The sequence below is a fragment of the Bufo gargarizans genome, chromosome 4 (genome assembly GCF_014858855.1).
Source record: "Bufo gargarizans isolate SCDJY-AF-19 chromosome 4, ASM1485885v1, whole genome shotgun sequence".
Classification (NCBI taxonomy): Eukaryota; Metazoa; Chordata; class Amphibia; order Anura; family Bufonidae; genus Bufo; species Bufo gargarizans.
In genome coordinates, this window is record NC_058083.1 from 406,019,093 (window position 1) to 406,036,681 (window position 17,589).

The 17,589-nt window shown below is 42.4% G+C and overlaps 1 protein-coding gene across 3 annotated transcripts in view; it reads right to left on the reverse strand.

Moving 5' to 3' along the window:
• Nucleotides 1–9,923: 9,923 nt before the first annotated feature.
• Nucleotides 9,924–17,589, reverse strand: part of SHPRH (SNF2 histone linker PHD RING helicase) — a 139,748-nt gene continuing 132,082 nt past the window's right edge. For 2 of the 3 annotated variants that reach the window (XM_044292551.1, XM_044292553.1), the window contains 2 exons: nucleotides 14,200–14,280; nucleotides 9,924–12,425 (listed from right to left, as the gene is read on the reverse strand). In XM_044292551.1, coding sequence (XP_044148486.1) covers nucleotides 12,332–12,425; nucleotides 14,200–14,280 — 175 coding nt within the window. In that variant the 3' untranslated portion in view covers nucleotides 9,924–12,331. The remainder of the gene's footprint in view (nucleotides 12,426–14,199; nucleotides 14,281–17,589) is intronic. The other variant, XM_044292552.1, reaches the window with a different exon arrangement.

Below are 17,589 nucleotides of genomic sequence, written 5' to 3' on the forward strand. Positions count from 1 at the left end.
TTGCTTTGTTAGTGGAAAAAATGGGTTAAAATGGAAAATTAGACAAAAAAATCTAATTCTCAAATTTCATCCCCATTTGTCAATAACTCTTGCGCAACGCCTAAAGGGTTAACGACTAGAGATGAGCGAACTTCTGTTTTAAGTTCGGCGTCTAAAGTTCGGGTTTGGATTAGCGGAGAATCCCGATCTGGAACCGGATATGGATTCCGACTTCCGTTGTGGTCCGTGGTAGCGGAATCAATAATCGGCCATTATTGATTCCGCTACCACGGACCACAACGGAAGTCGGAATCCATATCCGGTTCCAGATCGGGATTCTCCGCTAATCCAAACCCGAACTTTAGACGCCGAACTTAAAACAGAGGTTCGCTCATCTCTATTAACAACGTATGTAAAATCAGTTTTGAATACCTTGAGGGGTGTACTTTCTTAGATGGGGTCACTTTTAGGGAGTTTCTGCTCTAGGGGTGCATCAGGGGGCTTCAAATGGGACATGGTGTAAATAAACCAGTCCATAAAAATCAGCCTTCCAAAAACCATACGGCGCACCTTTCACTCTACGCCCCGCTGTGTGGCCGTACAGTAGTTTACGGCCACATATTGGGTGTTTCTGTAAACGGCAGAGTCAGGGCAATAAAGATACAGTCTTGTTTGGCTGTTAACCCTTGCTTTGTTAGTGGAAAAAATGGGTTAAAATGGAAAATTAGACAAAAAAAATGAAATTCTCAAATTTCTTCCCCATTTGCCAATAACTCTTGTGCAACACCTAAAGGGTTAACGACGTATGTAAAATCAGTTTTGAATACCTTGAGGGGTGTAGTTTCTTAGATGGGGTCATTTTTGGGAGGTTTCTATTATCTAAGCCTCACAATATGACTTCAAACCTGAACTGGTCCATAAAAAGTGGGATTTTGAAGATTTCTGAAAAATTTCAAAATTTGCTTCTAAACTTCTAAGCCTTGTAACATCCCCAAAAAATAAAATATCATTCCCAAAATGCTACAAACATGAAGTAGACATATGGGGAATGTAAAGTCATCACAATTTTTGGGGGTATTACTATGTATTACAGAAGTAGAGAAACTGAAACTTTGAAATTTGCTAATTTTTGCAATTTTGGGGTAAATTAGGTATTATTTTGTGCAAAAAAAATATTTTTTTTGACTTCATTTTACCACTGTCATGAAGTACAATATGTGACGAAAAAACAATCTCAGAACGGCCTGGATAAGTCAAAGCGTTTTAAAGTTATGTGCGCTTAAAGTGACAGTGGTCAGATTTGCAAAAAATGGCCTGGTCCTTAAGGTGAAATAAGGCTGTGTCCATATGGGGTTAAACAAGTGGTATGTGAACACAATAATTTGTGATTATGGATTTTCACAACAGCAGCAACAACATGTATGAAAATTGAATTTTGAGTGAAAATATGACAGTTATCCTTCAATAAAACAGACATGTAAGGAGAAGAGACAGGTTCTCTTTAAAAGGTGACATCTTCGTTTTTATTTTCTCCCTGTTATTTAAACCCCTTTCTTCTAATTCATTTATTACAATTTCTTTATCTTTCTGGGGCTCAGGGAAGCATGAAGAACGTGATCTATACCTTTTTTGCAGTTGAAAGGTAACTGTGATCAAATGTCAGGTTTTTACAAGCTAGAATGTTAACCCTTTTTTTACTGTACTGTGCTATGGATTTTAACTGCGAGGGCTGCAACAAATAAGCCACACAGGTGATCTTCCGTGAGCTCCTCTGCGCAAATAGGCCCAAGGTTACTTATTCTCTACTGCTTTGACTACAAAATACATGTGCACAAATACAATGCCAAATAGATTTTTCTTCTAGATCTACCTGCAAACCTTTGCTTTAATATTGCGATATAAATCTAATAAAGCTGAGTAAAAGCATGTTTCCATTGTGCCATAAACATTGTGTTGTCATGTAATGGATGGATGTCAGTTCTCAATAAGTCAAAGCTTCAGAGTCTGCTAACGAGTTTTTCAAGTCTCTGTCACATTGACTAGACCACAGCATTATGTAAGGTATTAGTGCCCCCTAGTGTACATTTAACAACATGTTTTCCTTCGCATTTTCTCTAGGTAATCCAGTTGTACTCAGTGTCGGACTGGGGTACTTAGGGCCCACCAGTGTAACGGATTCTGGGGGCCCACCTTAGGGCTCCTGCACACAAACATATTTTTTTTCTGTGTCGTCAGTACCTTTTTTATTTTTTGTGGCATATATGTGAAACTATTCACTTCAATGGGGCCGCAAAAAACGGAAATGACTCCATGTGCATTCCGTGTCTGTATGTCCGCATGGCCGCTCTGCAAAATGATAGAACATGTCCTATTATTGTCCACATTACAGACAAGGATAGGACTGTTCTATTAGAGGCCGGCTGTTCTGTTCCACATAATGTGGAATGGACACACCCGGTATTCATGTTTTGCAGATCTGCAATTTTCATACTGCAAAACATCGGTCGTGTTGAGGACTTACAGTGATAACAGAAATATTAAAGATGATGTATGATGGCAGACACTCACAGAAAAATGCACAAACATACACGTGGGAGAATTTAGGCTACTTTCACGCTTGCAGTCGCAGGGTCCGGCAGGATGGTCTGGCGGGGGAACAGCCTGCCGCATCCGTGCTAATGCTAGCCCACCGTGCCGCCGGAAGTCCACTATAGTTTTTGTCCTGCCGCCTCTCGGCATGTTTGCCGCGCTGCTACCGGACCTCTGGCCCGCCCCCATTATAGTGAATGGGGCCAGAGCCGTCCTCAGGCGGCACGGTGGGCTATCGTAAGCACGGATCTGGCAGGATGTTCCCCCACTGGAACAGCCTGCCGGACCCTGCTACCGCAAGTGTGAAAGTAGCCTTACACATACAGTTGTGTTCAAAATAATAGCAGTCAGAAATCACTAACCTGATCAATCACCGTTTTTGGTAGAAATGATATTTCTACATGGCAAATAATTTACTAGCAGGTGTAGTAGAGTAATATAAACCCAATAGTCGTGACATGTATGCTGCTGATTCTGTGTAATTCAATCACTTATTGAAAGGGGCATGTTCAAAATAATAGCAGTGTGGATTTCAATTAGTGAGGTCATTCATTCTTTGAAAAACAGGTGGCAATTATTACCCTTATTTAAGGAAGGCAGCAAATGTTGTACATGCTGGTTACAGTGCATTTCTCCCTGAAATTCAGCGAAAAATTGGTCGTTTCAGACCATGTTTAGAAGAACAGCGTACCTTGATTAAAAGTTTATTGGAGAGGGGAAAACATATAAAGAAGTGCAGAAAATGATAGGCTGCTCAGCTAAAATGATCACAAATGCTTTAAAATGGCAACCAAAACCTGAAGGATGTGAAAGAAAGCAAAAAACTACCATTTGAATAGATAGAAGAATAGCCAAAATGGCAAAGACTCATCCAACCATCATCTCCAGGAAGATCAAAGAAGGTCTAAAGAAGCCCCTGCAAAGTGCCACTGTTGAAAAAAAAACTTGTGCTGAAGAGGCTACAATTTGCAAAAGAGCACATTAACTGGCCTAAAGAGACATTTTGTGGACTGATGAAAGTAAGATTGTTCTTTTTGGGTCTAGAGGCCGGAGACAGTTTGTCAGATGACCCCCAAACACTGAATTCAAGTCACAGTACACTGTGAAGACAGTGAAGCCTGGTGGCGCAAGCATCATGATATGGGGATGTTTCTCATACTACGTGTTGGGCCTATTTATTGCATACCAGGGTTCATGGATCAGTTTGAATACATCAGAATACTTGAAGAGGCCATGCTGCCTTATGCTGAAGAGGAAATGCCCTTGAACGACCCCAAACACAGCAGTAGACGTGCAACATCTTTCTTCCAAACCAACAAGATTGACGTTATGGAGTGGCCAGCCCAATCCCCGGATCTTAATCCAATAGAAAACTTGTGGGATGACATCAAAAATGCAGTTTATGAGGCAAAACCAAATAATAGAGAAGAACTGTGGAATGTAGTCCAATCATCCTGGGCTGGAATACCTGGGCTGGTATTTTTTAAATACCCTGTATTTTTCGGCCCAGGGTCTTATGGGGCATGTTATAATGGAAAATAATAAAATCTACAGAACACCAAACCCAAACTTCAGTGAAGAAGTCCGGGTTCGGGTCTGGGTACCACATTGTTTTTTCGCACGCGCGTGAGAAAAAACTGAATGCTGTACCCAGACCCGAACCCAAACTTCTTCACTGAAGTTCAGGTTTGGTGTTCTGTAGCTTTTATCATTGTTTTGCATTGCACTCGTGCGGAAAAAACTGAACATCGGGGCGCAATCGCAGACAAAACTGACTGCAATTGCTTGCCTACTCGCACAGGTTTCCAGCAATGCCCATGTGAAGGGGCCTACAGATCACTACTGTCACACATCTGAGAAATTAGCCCAGCACCGCAGAGGAGTCCTTCTCTCCAGCAGCCACAGTTTCCCGACAGCAGGGCGGGCAGGAAGAGGCAGACACCTTCTCTCCTCCTTCACAGCCAGCAGCCCCAGAAGTCTAGAAGATACTGAGATACTGCGGGGCCTCCTGTACAATGTACACCAGTAGGAGGCTGCATCGCTGTGCGCTACTGCCATCTTGTGGCTACAATAATTATCTCTCCTGAGAAAGGAGAAATAATTACTCCTCCATCTTATCTCGGGCGCAGGAGACTGGGGGCCCACCAAGGAATCCCCCGCCTCCCTGGTTGGCCAGTCCGAGCCTGGTTGTACTATATAGAAAAGGAAACAGTTAGTTAATAAGGATTAAAGAAGCGATTTAAGTACTTATTGCCCATTTATATTATATACTGTGACATAATACAAGTTCAAAATTATACAAAAATATTTTTAAAACAGGCCATGCAATCTTCAAACAACTGTTACAATCCAAGAGCTCACAAATCAGATATTAAGACAGCAGATTTTGGTTTTCCACCTTCAATAACATTTGTAAAATTATACAAATCACACATGAGCAAGTTTAAAGGGAGTCTGTCAGTAGTTTTGACCTAGCTAAACTGCTGATAGCTCTAGGTAAGGGCTGGGGAGAACAGTACAAAAGTAGTGATATGAACATTTATTCTGGCAGATTATGCTCCTGAGAGAGTCCAGTAAGCGGAGCTCCACTGTGTAGTGTGTCTGCATCGAGCTGATACACATCCCCCCCACCCCCACTATTCTCAGAGTGACACCTGTAGTGGTCTCCTGGTTGGATGCTACAACCTTCACTCGGCTGAGGCAGATGATGTTATAAATATAGATGGCCAGTTCGCCAGCGAACACATGCGATCTGCCATCTTAACTGACAAGTCCGGCGGAACAGCCTGCTCCTGGAGACCGCATTTCATTTCAGACCGTCTCGCGCATAGGCACAGGTAAGGACTTACCTGTGCCTCGCCGGACTTGTCAGTTAAGATGGCAGATCGCATGTGTTCGCTGGCTAACACTGCGAACTGGCCATCACTGGTTATAAATGAGGTCAGGAGGCAATGTGTCTCTTTGGCTAGTGAGAGATTTTCACAACAGTGAGATCGGCTGATGGTGCTCTCATTGAAAACAATAATGACTGTTAGGCCTTATGCACATGGCCCTAAGTGTTTTGTAGTCCGCAAATCATGGATCCCGGTTGTGAGCCTCTTTTTTCCCCACGTCTAAAGAAAAGTCCTATTCTTGTCCACAAAATGGACAAGAATAGGACACGTCCTATGTTTTTACAGGGCCGCAGAATGGATTGAGAAACTACGCTGTGTGCATGAGGCCTTAGACTTTGAGAATCTTTTAAGTCAATGGAGTTTCAAGAGCTAATCGATTTGTTCATAAAAACAAAGTGCTTAGACAATTGGAGAGATAGGAGTTTAAAGTGCACTTCACTTGTCATCTCAAAAAGCCTAATCATTACCAGAAAGTGCAGCGGCGCTTGCATAGTCAGGATCTGCGATGCCCCGGTCGTAGCAGGGCCTCTGCGCTTGCGCTGCTATTCCGAGTCATGGTGCAGGCACGATATTGACAGGGCCAGGCGAGATGTCCAGCAATGTCACTCAAAGGAAAGAGGGAAAGGGGGCACACACTGTTTTTAAAGCAGGGGTGCAAAACCCTTTCTGCTTGGGGGACATGTTGTCAGATTGAACCAATTTCAAGGGCCGAAAATAAAACAAATGGGTATTACCAACTGAAATACTGTATTTATGGCATATTGAACATCCAGTACATACCATAAATGTCTATTTACACTTCCAGTACTCCCATCTACGGTAATTGGAGAATACATGAAAGGTACATGTGAGCAGCCACAAGACATAGACATACATGTCTGTTACAAGATGGTTGGGGGCCACACAAAGTGGTATCGAGGACAGGATGTGGCCCCCCAGCCACAGGTTGTGCACCCCTGCTTTAAATGGAAAACCAACAGTAAAATGTTAAATCTGGAATTTGTTGTAACTGATTTTAAGAATAATACATTGAAAAATAGTTCACTTGACCTTGTGTAAAAGCAGAATTTAATAACCAACACATTTAACAATTACTTGTGAAATTGGAGACTTTCAAAGAGAAGGATTTCAACAACCTTTATGGGAAGGCAAAAAAGTTGGGAAGGACAACTGACAAAATTGAAAGGATTGCTAAAACAATTTATAGTTACCCCCTTTGGCCCATTATCCTACCCCTTGTTTGTAATAGTTGACACCAATTTCCCTGCCTACAATTTTTTAGGAAATGTACATGGTGGTCTTCTAGTAAAACAGCACCCCACCTGTTCACAGGTAATATGTGATATTGCAGCTCAATTCCAGTCACGTCAATGGAACTGAATTAAAATACCAGATTTTGTGACTTGTGAAAGTGGCATGCACCCCGATTTAGGCAGGTAGTCTGAGTCAACTAAAGATGTTGGTCCCTGGGCGATAAATACAATAATAGTTACAAAAATGAATAGCTTTTAAAAGAAAATGCTGTCTCTTTACGTGCTAATATTTTTAGAACACCTTTGTAACCATTTCTGATATTTTCTCGTGACACATTGTACTTCATGTTAGCATTAAATCTGGGGTCGATTTTTTACCTTTATTTATAAAACAATTCAAAATTTACTGTAAAAATTCACAATTTTCTACATTTGAATTTCTCTGGTATTGGGCTCATGCACACATCCGCAATATTCAGTCTATACCGCAAAAAAAAATAGAACATTAATATACACAGAGGCACGGACCAAAATCCCACGGAAGCACGTAGTCAAATGAATGGGTCCGCATCCGTGATACAGAGCGCACACGGCCGCTGCCCGTATATTGCGGACTACACATGTTCATGTGCATGAACCCTTTAACACAGACAGTGATACCTAAAATAGTCATTCACTACTTTATGGTGGCATCATTTTGTAAATGTCATTTTATTTTTTTAGGATGTTAGCAGGCTTAGAAATTTTTCACATTTATCAAAACCGACTTTTTAAAGGACCAATTCAGTTATGGAGTGACTTTGGAGGGGATAAAAAAAAACACCGGAAAATTACACAACTCAAGAAATATACCCCTCAAATAATTCAAAACTGATTTTACAAATGTTGTTAACCCTTTCGTTGTTCCACATGAATTAAAGGAAAACATTTTTTAATTAAAAAATTTCAAGTTTTTGGGCTGATTTTCTATTTTAATCTATTTTACTGTAAGGCCTCTTGCACACGACTGTATGGCTTTTTCAGTATGTTGCAGTCCGCAAAAAAATGATTCGCAAAAAATACGGATGACGTCCGTGTGCATTCCGTTTTTTTGCGGAACGGAACAGCCGGCCCCTGAGAGAACAGTACTATCCTTGTCCGTTATGCTCTATATTTGAACGGAACAGAAATACGGAAACGGAAGGCATACAGAGTACCTTCAGTTTTGTTTTTTTGTGTGGACCTATTGAAATGAATGGTTCTGTATACGGAACGCAAAAAACATTCGTGTGCAAGAGGCCCAACACAGCAAGGCCTTACAGCAAAAAAATAAAAATAAAACTCTATATTTACTACCATGATTCTGCAGTTTACATAAAAACTTCATATATGGTCATAAACTACTGTACAGGCACACTGCAGGGCTCATAATGGAAGGAGTTCCATTTAGCTTTGGGAGGTCAGATTTTGCTGGAATTATTGATTTTACCATGTCCCATTTGATGAAAACCTGAGGTACCCCTAACAATGGAAACCCCCAAAAGTGATCCTATTTTAGAACCTACACCCTTCAAGAAATTTACTGAAGGGTGCAATGAGTGCTTTGACCCCCAAGTGTTTTATAGAATTGAAAAACACTTGACTGTAACCATGAAACTTTTTCCCCCATTTTTTTTTCCAACATGTTGCTTTAGCCCTGGATTTTTTTATTTTCACAAGAGTTAGTAGGAAAGAAAGAACCTATTGTTAACTGAATACTGCTGTTTGGGCTCACTGCTGGGTTTAGAAGAGAGCACCATGTGCATTTGAGGCATAGTTTGGTGTTTTTTACAGTACTAGTCAACAACTGCAGATATTCTGATGTTAAATAAGTAAAATAAACACCCAAGAAGCGACCCGATTTTAGAAACCACAACCATCATAGAATTTACCAAGGGATATAATGAACATTTGCAAAAATAATTGCAGATGGTGCAAAGTGAAAATTGCTATTTTTACACAGATATGCAATTTCAGTGCCCCACAATATGCTGTGCCCAGCTTATGCCAGTGTCAAGAGCTCCTTGTGCCCAGTTTATATGCCAGTGTCAAAAGCTCCTTTTATTATGCTGTGCTTTCTGGTTTTATAAACACCCTAAGGCTACTTTCACACTTTCAGTAGCCTTTTCCAGAAGGCTGTATCGGCGGGGTAACAACATGCTGCAGTTTTTGTCCAGCCGCCTCTCAGCTTGTTTGCCGTGCTGCGACCGGACCATCGGCCTGCCCCCATTATAGTGAATGGGGCCGGAGCGGACTTTCGGCGGCACGGTGGACTAGTGGTAGCGCGGATGCGGCAGGCTGTTCCCCCGCCGAAAAGACTACCGCAAGTGTGAAAGTGGCCTAAATGCGGCCCTAATCTTTCACATGGACATACATTAGAGCTCGGGAGTAAAAGAGCACCATGCACATTTGAGGCCCAATGTGGTGTTTTACACTGCTTGTGCTGACAACTGTAGAGGCTCCGAGGTGAAATAATAAATGAACCCCCGACAAGTTACCTCATTTTGGAAACATCAAGGTATTAAGGAGTGAAATGAGCATGTTTATACTACAGGTGTTTTGCAGAAATGAATGAGCAGGTGACCGTGCTAAATGAAAATGGCAAGTTTTCCCACAGAGGTGGCATTTTAGTGCCTAATATGCTGTGCCCACCATGTGCCATCTGAGACACACCACACCCTTTAAATTGTTAGGTGGGCTCTACTAGGTACTGAAATGCCATAAATGTAGACATTAAAAAAATAATGTTTTTGTGTTGCCATTTTCTAAAAGCCATATTTTTTTATTTTTCTGTCAACGGTCCTGTGTGATGGTTTGTTTTTTGCTGGATAAGTTGACATTTTCATTGGTATCATTTGGGGTACATAGTACTTTTTGATCATTTGATATTATGCTTTCTGTGAGGAGAGGTGGCCAAAAAATGTCTATTCTGCCACGAAGATACCAAATATGTCTTTTTTATTTTTGTTCAGTTTTACCCAGTAAAAAAACTTAAAAGAAAAAAAATAATCATGTTTATGTGTCATCTTTATCGGAGTCATGTTTTTTAAAACATTTTCTGATGATGGTCTTGTGTGAAGGCTTGTTTTTTTGCATGAGTTGAAGTTTTAATTGGTACCATTTTGGGGTACAAAGTACTTTTTAATAGCTCGATATTATGCTTTTTGTGAGGCAAGGTGATCAAAAAAGGGTGTTCTTTTTTTTTTTAGGGCACTCACCTGACGGGTAGATCATGCAATTTTTTTTTCAAGCTGGTCGTTTCGGATACGGTGATACCTAATATTATAATATATAATTTTTTTTATTCTAAATGGCTTGATGAGAGGAAAGGGGCGATTTTTTACTTGAAATTTTTGGTTTCTTTTATTTTCAGAGAAGCATTATTTTTTACTTATTATTTTTAACCCATTATCAGACTTAAAGGGTCTAATCCCTTTTCCAATGCAGTACAATGCATGCTGTATTATGCTGCATTTGAAATGCCTGTTTTACCCTGACAGATTACCTACGCTTGCCAGCTTGGGGGCTGGGCCTCACAGGTTTCTTTAACTGTCTGGCCCCAAGGCCTTAGGCTCCCTTATCAGCTATTGGCATCCCGCATGGGGTGAGAGAAGGAGCTCACTCCTTCTGTAAACCCCTTAGATGTCGCAATCTAAGGGGTTAATCTGCCAGCATTGGAGTTTTCAGGTGCCCATGCCACGGATCAGGCATGTACAGAATCTGTGTGCACCCAATTAGCCCGGTATACATGTATGGTGCTGGGCATCAAGTCACGTCCAACATTGCTGTACATGTCAATGGTGGTCCAGGAGCTTTGCACAGAGAACAACTAGGAGGAGAACTCGCTCTGCTGCCACCAATGAGTGCCGGGACATGTGGGTTCCAGCACTTAATGGTGGAAGCATAGTGAACACTGTATAGCAAGAAGAGATCCTCTCTGTTGCTCTCTTGTTCTCTCTAAGGACCACTAATGACTTCTTGTTACATTATACTTATAAGACCATTATGTCACCAACAGTTTCTTTGGAGGGGGAACATAAGTGGGCAGTGTGTAATGTTATGGTGATACACTACTGGGATGGGTGGCCGAGGAGCAACAATGGAGGGTTAGATGAGATGTCTAGACCTCTCAATTATAGAGAGGGGGAGGGGTGCCCAGATGATATGAGTGTTAGAATAGTAGTGCTCCAAGGCCCATGGCAGCTTATTTGCATAAAAAATAAAAATCCTCAAATCTCGGGAATGCTGCTGCATAAAAACATGGTTCAATAAGGTTGACCATGCTGACAGAGACTTTTTAACAAGTGGTCACCTCCAGTCTGTATCCTCAGGCCAGACATATTTCTCCATGTTCTGTCACATCTGCTTGCTATGGCAACTTGTGCAGCACAATGATGTTATTGCAGGAGGTCACATTAAATGGAACAGGTTACTGCCCCTACCTGCGTTTAGTATTTTTTGCACTGTATGTTCCTGATCATAGTTACAAACTTTTGCTACATCTCAACCTCAGTTGAGTTGCCTTGCTTCTTCAGATTTAAGATTGACTGGACCTCAGCTTCATCTTCTGGTTAAGTCTTGGATCATCCCTGGTACTTCTGCCTGTTTTGACTACATTCCCGGCAATGAATACAGATGTGTAGGTCAGGATAGTCATGTCGGTTCCAGACATACTCACTAGAACAGTTGTTGCCATTCGGTAACTACCTCAGGTGGGGGTGTGTTCAAGATAATCTGAAGATCTAAGAAAGTCCATCTCTCCTGTCCACTGAACATTCCAAACTTCACATACACATGCACCGTGTCTCGGCTGAACATGAATGTGCTCTCAAAAGGAAATAACCTGCTGCCAGACACATCTAGCAGTGGTTTATTTCCCATAAAATCCAACATGCCTGTTCCTTTTTCCCGTGACATAGGCCATTACGTTAGGACACTTCCCATACATATTGGTCAGTTGGTCCCACCAAAACTATAGGGGTTCAGCCGATGTTCATTTAATGTGTATGGCCACTTTTAGAATTCTGGTTAGTCTTCACCAAACTGGTCGTCACACTGAAGTTTTCACTACTGGCTCACATTCTCCATGTGGAAAGTGGCACAGTCTATTAGGATGGGAAGAGGTTAGTCATCCTTCACAAATGCTATAGCATAAGAGCTTTAACATCTATGACTAATACATTACAGGTTTGTTCCTAAGCTCTTGTATCACTTGAATAAATAAACAGACAAAATGTTTCAGGAATTTCATTTGTGATCTAACATCCCTTTGTAATACTCTCCTTCCCTGTTGCACACTTGGGCTTAGTTAAAACGGGCACAGAAGATTTTATTAAAGAGCACAGAGCCCTTTATGTTATTATTACATAAAAAGCAAGTTTGCGCTGTGGACTTACGAATAGTCCACAGAATAGAAAATATTGCTAGAAGACTGTGTGTTTATAACATTTCACCAGTACAAACATAAGAAATAGATCTCTCCAGGGAACACAGTTACAGTACTTTGTATTATGCCCACAGTCCCTGGTAGTCCTAGAAGTGCATACTACAGAGAAAATGCTAAAGGTGCTCTGCTCGGGGAATGTCTCTTGGTGGCAGTTATTCGAGTTCTCTCTCCTCTGTAAACAGGTCAGCGAGGTCAGCTACAGTCAGGACGGACGCTTCAGACTGTTTCATTGATGTACTTGTATGACTGAAAAGCAAATGTGAACAAATTAAAACTTTCTAGTTAAAACAATGGAAAAATAAAAAGTGATGATTGGTGTTTAATTTTCTCATTGCAATTATTTTACAAAACGTTGGATTTTGCTGCCTAAAATTGTCACAAAAGGAGACATTTGTGATGAGAATAGGGTCCCTTGATCCTTTAATGGAGAGGTGGTTGCACATATATGCAGCACTCTCCATTGAAGTCTATGGGTGTTACATAAGAGTCAAGGGCTTTTCCTAACTCCTATAAACTTTAATGTAAAGGACCATCTTTCCCACTGAAGTGCTTGGAGAATGGTGCGGGCAAGAATTAGTGAACTGAACTCCTGAATTCTTCTGAGAGGTGCACATCCCAAAGGTGGGAGCTACACGACCTGATATTTATGACATATCCTGTGGATATGCCAAAAATGCCTATAACGGGAATACTCCTTTAGAGGGGCTGTTCACCCTCAGGCAGACCCCTAAACGCCCTCCCTCAGCAAGGCTGGACCTGCAGAAGGAACCACACTTGCCGAATCCCTGCTTCATGGCAGTGGGTCATGTGACATGTGGGGAACGTATCACCACTGCAGTCAGTCATTGACAGCGCAGGCGCTGGAACTCAGCGGAAGGGATCAGGTAAGTGTGATTCCCTCCCCTGGGGGGCCCGCCCAAAAAAGGCCCCATGGGTGGACAATCCCCTTTAATGCTGAGGTTTAGACAAATGGGGAGATAGCATTTTACAATGCACATCAATTCAAAGTCTAATTTTTTACATTCAGTTTTTCAGATTATTGAATATTTGCAACTCTCAATCATTCATATTTCCTTTCAATGTTCTGTGACTCCCTGGATAAACTTTACCTTTGAAGTAATTTTATCCAGACACTTCTGGCTATTCAGCACCATAACAAGGCGGATTGCTTCTTGGCCAGATTTAGATTTTGCTGTAGTTTTACGTAACTGATTTATATTTTTTTTGGATTTTGTGCAAGGGGTACAGAGAAATACACTTTAAGAAATGGCTCTCCAGGCCATTGCAGACTAATATGTTTTAACAATTTATCTCACTTCAGGAAATACGTATGTTTCTATATGATTCTCTTTGATAAATATTACATTTAACTGAATAGAGAACAGATAAATATGCAGTATTACAAAGCACATGAAAGCAGGCAAATATTTTTTGACCAAACTGTATATGAAGTCAGTACACCAGGTGCTACTGGATATGAAAGGGGTTGTCCAAGAGTAAAAATTTCCAGGTGGCTGGGCACGGTGTAAAATTATAAAAAAAACAAAAAAAAACCACACACACTAACAATTCAAAGTGTTCCAGGTCTGGCCCTGAGTTCCCATCTCTGCTGGACCAGAAGTCCTATTAACACATGCCATTTCTGAAGGCCAATCAATGACCTCAGCAGTGATGCAAGAAGAACAGCATGTGACTACTGAGGCCATTTATTGGCCCTCCACAAGGATGTGAATGTTCACGAAACATCATAGGAGAGTGCGTCTTTTTTTTAAATTTTACACTGTGCCCAAAACTACACAGTTCCATCCATTGTGTAGTGGACAAAGCTGCTTACTTCAGTGCGGCCCCCACGTGGACAAAGCTGTATAGTTCTAGCGCCTGAGCTACTCCCAAACCGCCGATTAGTGGGGGTGCTGGGAGAAGGATGCTCGCTGATAAAATATTGTTTGTCTATCCTACAGCTAGGTCATCAATATAAAAAGGAGTGGACAACCTTGTTAAAATAATAAATTACAAATACCTCCTGTCGACAGTCTTTAACATTGCTTGCATTCTTTCCTCAATCGTTGCTTTAATTAGAAATCGATGTACAATTGTAGCCCTGAAACAAAGGTATAAGATCTGATCTGAATTCTTTCCACATTTTTGTAAAGACTAAGGCTACTTTCACATCTGTGCTTTCCCTTTCCGCTATTGAGATCCGTTTTTACCGATCCATTACGGATCCAGCAAAAATGCTGGTGTGAAAGTAGCCTTACATATTAAAATGTCATCCATGATCCATTTTCAAAAACAATAATTATGAGTAAAGAAGAGTTAAAAAATTACTAATAAAAAAATTTGCATTGAGGCACTGCTTTTTACAAAAGACAGGCCACTCTAGTAAGGGTACTTTCACACTAGCGTTTTTCTTTTCCGTCAAAAGGGCTCAATGCCGGAAAAGAACTGATCAGGCATATCCCCATGCATTCTGAATGGAGAGCAATCCGTTCAGGATGCATCAGGATGTCTTCAGTTCAGTCTTTTTGACTGATCAGGCAAAAGATAAAACCGCAGCATGCTACGGTTTTATGTCCGGACAAAAAAACAGAAGACTTTCCTGATTTTTTTTCCATAGGAATGTATTAGTGCCAGATCCAGCATTCAAAATACCGAAATGTTGGATCTGTGCAGACCGAAAAAACAGCTGAAAGAATAAATGCAGGATCCGTTTTCCCGGATGACACCGGAAAGACGGATCCGGCATTTTAATGCATTTTTCTGACTGATCAGGCATTTTTAAGACTGATCAGGATCCTGATCAGTCTTACAAATGTCATCAGTTGGCATACACTTTGCCGGATCCGGCAGGCAGTTCCGGCGACGGAACTGCTTGCCGGATCACTCTGCCACAAGTGTGAAAGTAGCCTAAAACACATCTGATAGTACTGTGCTTCGCTGGGTGTTTTTGCACCTGCTAAATGGCACTCAAGAGTGTGAGCGCGGTACTCTGCTATCTGTGGCACTTCCATAAAAACAATTGTGCGACTGCGTGCTTTTCCGACCAGCCCCTCCATCCATTTCAGGGAGCTCCAGAGAGTATGGGGCCCCTGTTCCCATGAGGATCCCAGCGGTAGGACCACCACAGGTCTCATAGCTATCCCCATGCTGTGTTATAACAAGAATAGCGCTTTAAAGGGTTACTGTGCTTTCAGAAAACATTTGATATGTTATAGGGACATATCAAAAATTTTGATCAGTGAGAGCCTGAGCGCGAAGACCCCCACCAAACTCTAGAATGATGGGAGAAAAGCGCTCTCTTAGCGCTGTCTCTACCTTCCCTGCACAAGACAGGAGTGACACAGGCCTACAGACTTTCTATTGAGTCCGTCTTGCTTCCTGTCCTTCAGTATAGAGAGGGAACAGGCGGGGGGCGTGGCTTGACCGTCCGGCAAGATGGACGTGTGAGTGAGGAGCTCCGCTGCCTAGCCACTGCAAAGAAGCTCCATACGCACGGTGACCGGGTCCCATGGGGAAATTGCTTGCCTCCAAGAGAGTGAGAGGTAACCCGGCACCCCTATTGAAGAACCAGGACATCTCTGTCTTCCTGGATCGCCGCGCTGCAGCTCGATCTGCTCCAGGAAGGCTGTGGCGCGAAACGGAGGCGGGAAGCACGGCCGGAGGGGAAGGCAGTAAAGCGCTCCAGCTACAGTGCGCAGAGAGAAGTGGCCCTCTCACAGTGAGTCCCTTTCCCTTATCCCCACTAGCGGAGGAGTTTGCCTATAAGCCAAGGGGGCAGAGACAGTTTGAAAGCGCAGGGGGACAGTCGCAGGGGGTGAATCCCCAGACAGGCATGCCGCCCAAAATGGCGCCGAAGCGCAATAACCCCCCTGCCACTCCAACGCAACGCAGAAGGGAGTGGGCAGAAGCTTCAGAGGACCATGGCCATGTCAGCAAGGAGAAAGCTATGGGGGAAGATATACCCTGGGACTCACAGTCGGATATAAATGAGGAGCTGGAAGACAGTGCCCCACAACTGTCACAGGCATCAGCTTCCCTGAGACAATCGTTGCAGCACCTCCCTACTAAAGAGGACTTCAAAAACCTGATAGTTGAAGTTAGGGATACATTTAAAGCTGAAATCTCGTCCCTACGTCAGGACTTTCAACAAGTTACAGCCAGGGTAGACTCCCTAGAAATTGAGCACGACACTACGCGCAAATATATTGCTCATCTTCAATCTACTGTAGAGAAATGTACCATGGTGGTCCGAGAAAACACAAAGCACTTAGAGGACCTGGATAACAGGGGTCGAAGGCATAATATCAGAGTGAGAGGCCTGCCTGAACCAGAGTCAGAAGAAAATTTACATGAGGTCCTGAATGGATTATTTAACTTCATCCTAGAAGCTCCGGCGACTCATATTATCAAAATGGACCGCGCTCACAGGGCATTGCGACCCAAAAATATGTCAGCGCAGCCTCGGGATGTTATTTGCCGTGTCACGGACTTTCAGGTGAAAGAAGCCATTATGACCAAAGCCCGTGCGTTGAGGGCTATAGATTTCCAAGGAGTGCAAGTGCAACTATACCAGGATTTATCGTGGCTCACCCTGCAAAAAAGGCGCCATCTTCAGCCCTTATTACAGTCCATGAGACAGAAGAAAATCCCATATCGCTGGGGCTATCCGTTTGCGCTCATTGCTAACAAAAATGGGAGAGCTATACCAATGCGTGCTTACGCAGATTTACCTGCTTTTTGTGCTACTTTAGGACTCTCAGAGCCACCTATTGACGACTGGGAGATTCCGGATCCGCAGATGGCGCCCCTTCCAATCTGGAGCCAAGTGAAAAGTAAAAATCGCAGGTCCCAGCCAAGAGAAGAATCCAGGGGAATGAATGCAAGAGATGAACTGACCTGATTAGATATGTCCTGGGTCATAAATTGACGCTCGCTTCTTACAGTTTATGTCGCTATTTAAGGCGGCTGTTGTTCCTCATATATTTTTGATACCTAATCGTTCGGGAAACTCGTATTCTTGAGCTTTTGGGAAGTTCAGTAGTTCTAAGTATTGTTTGAAGAATGTATGGACACCCATGTCGGATGTGTTCAACCATGTCACTGCAGGGGGGATTGTTGTTGTCGGCCCTCTTCCTTTTCTCAGCTCTCTATAGAGTGAGGGAGAAGAGAATGGGCTATACTATGTGTTTTATGCCTTTTTTCACTACCCTCATCTGGACTTTAAAGTCCAATGTCTGGATAATTCCTGTTTCTACTTTGTATATGTGTGTGTCTTGTGTGTTCCCTTATATCCTCGTGTTACATGTGTCATACTACCTGTTTAGTGTATCTAACATTACTGCTGTTGATTTATTCCGGACTTTCACTAGGGGAGACTGGGGTGTGATCTCCTGGAGGAAAGATACGTTCT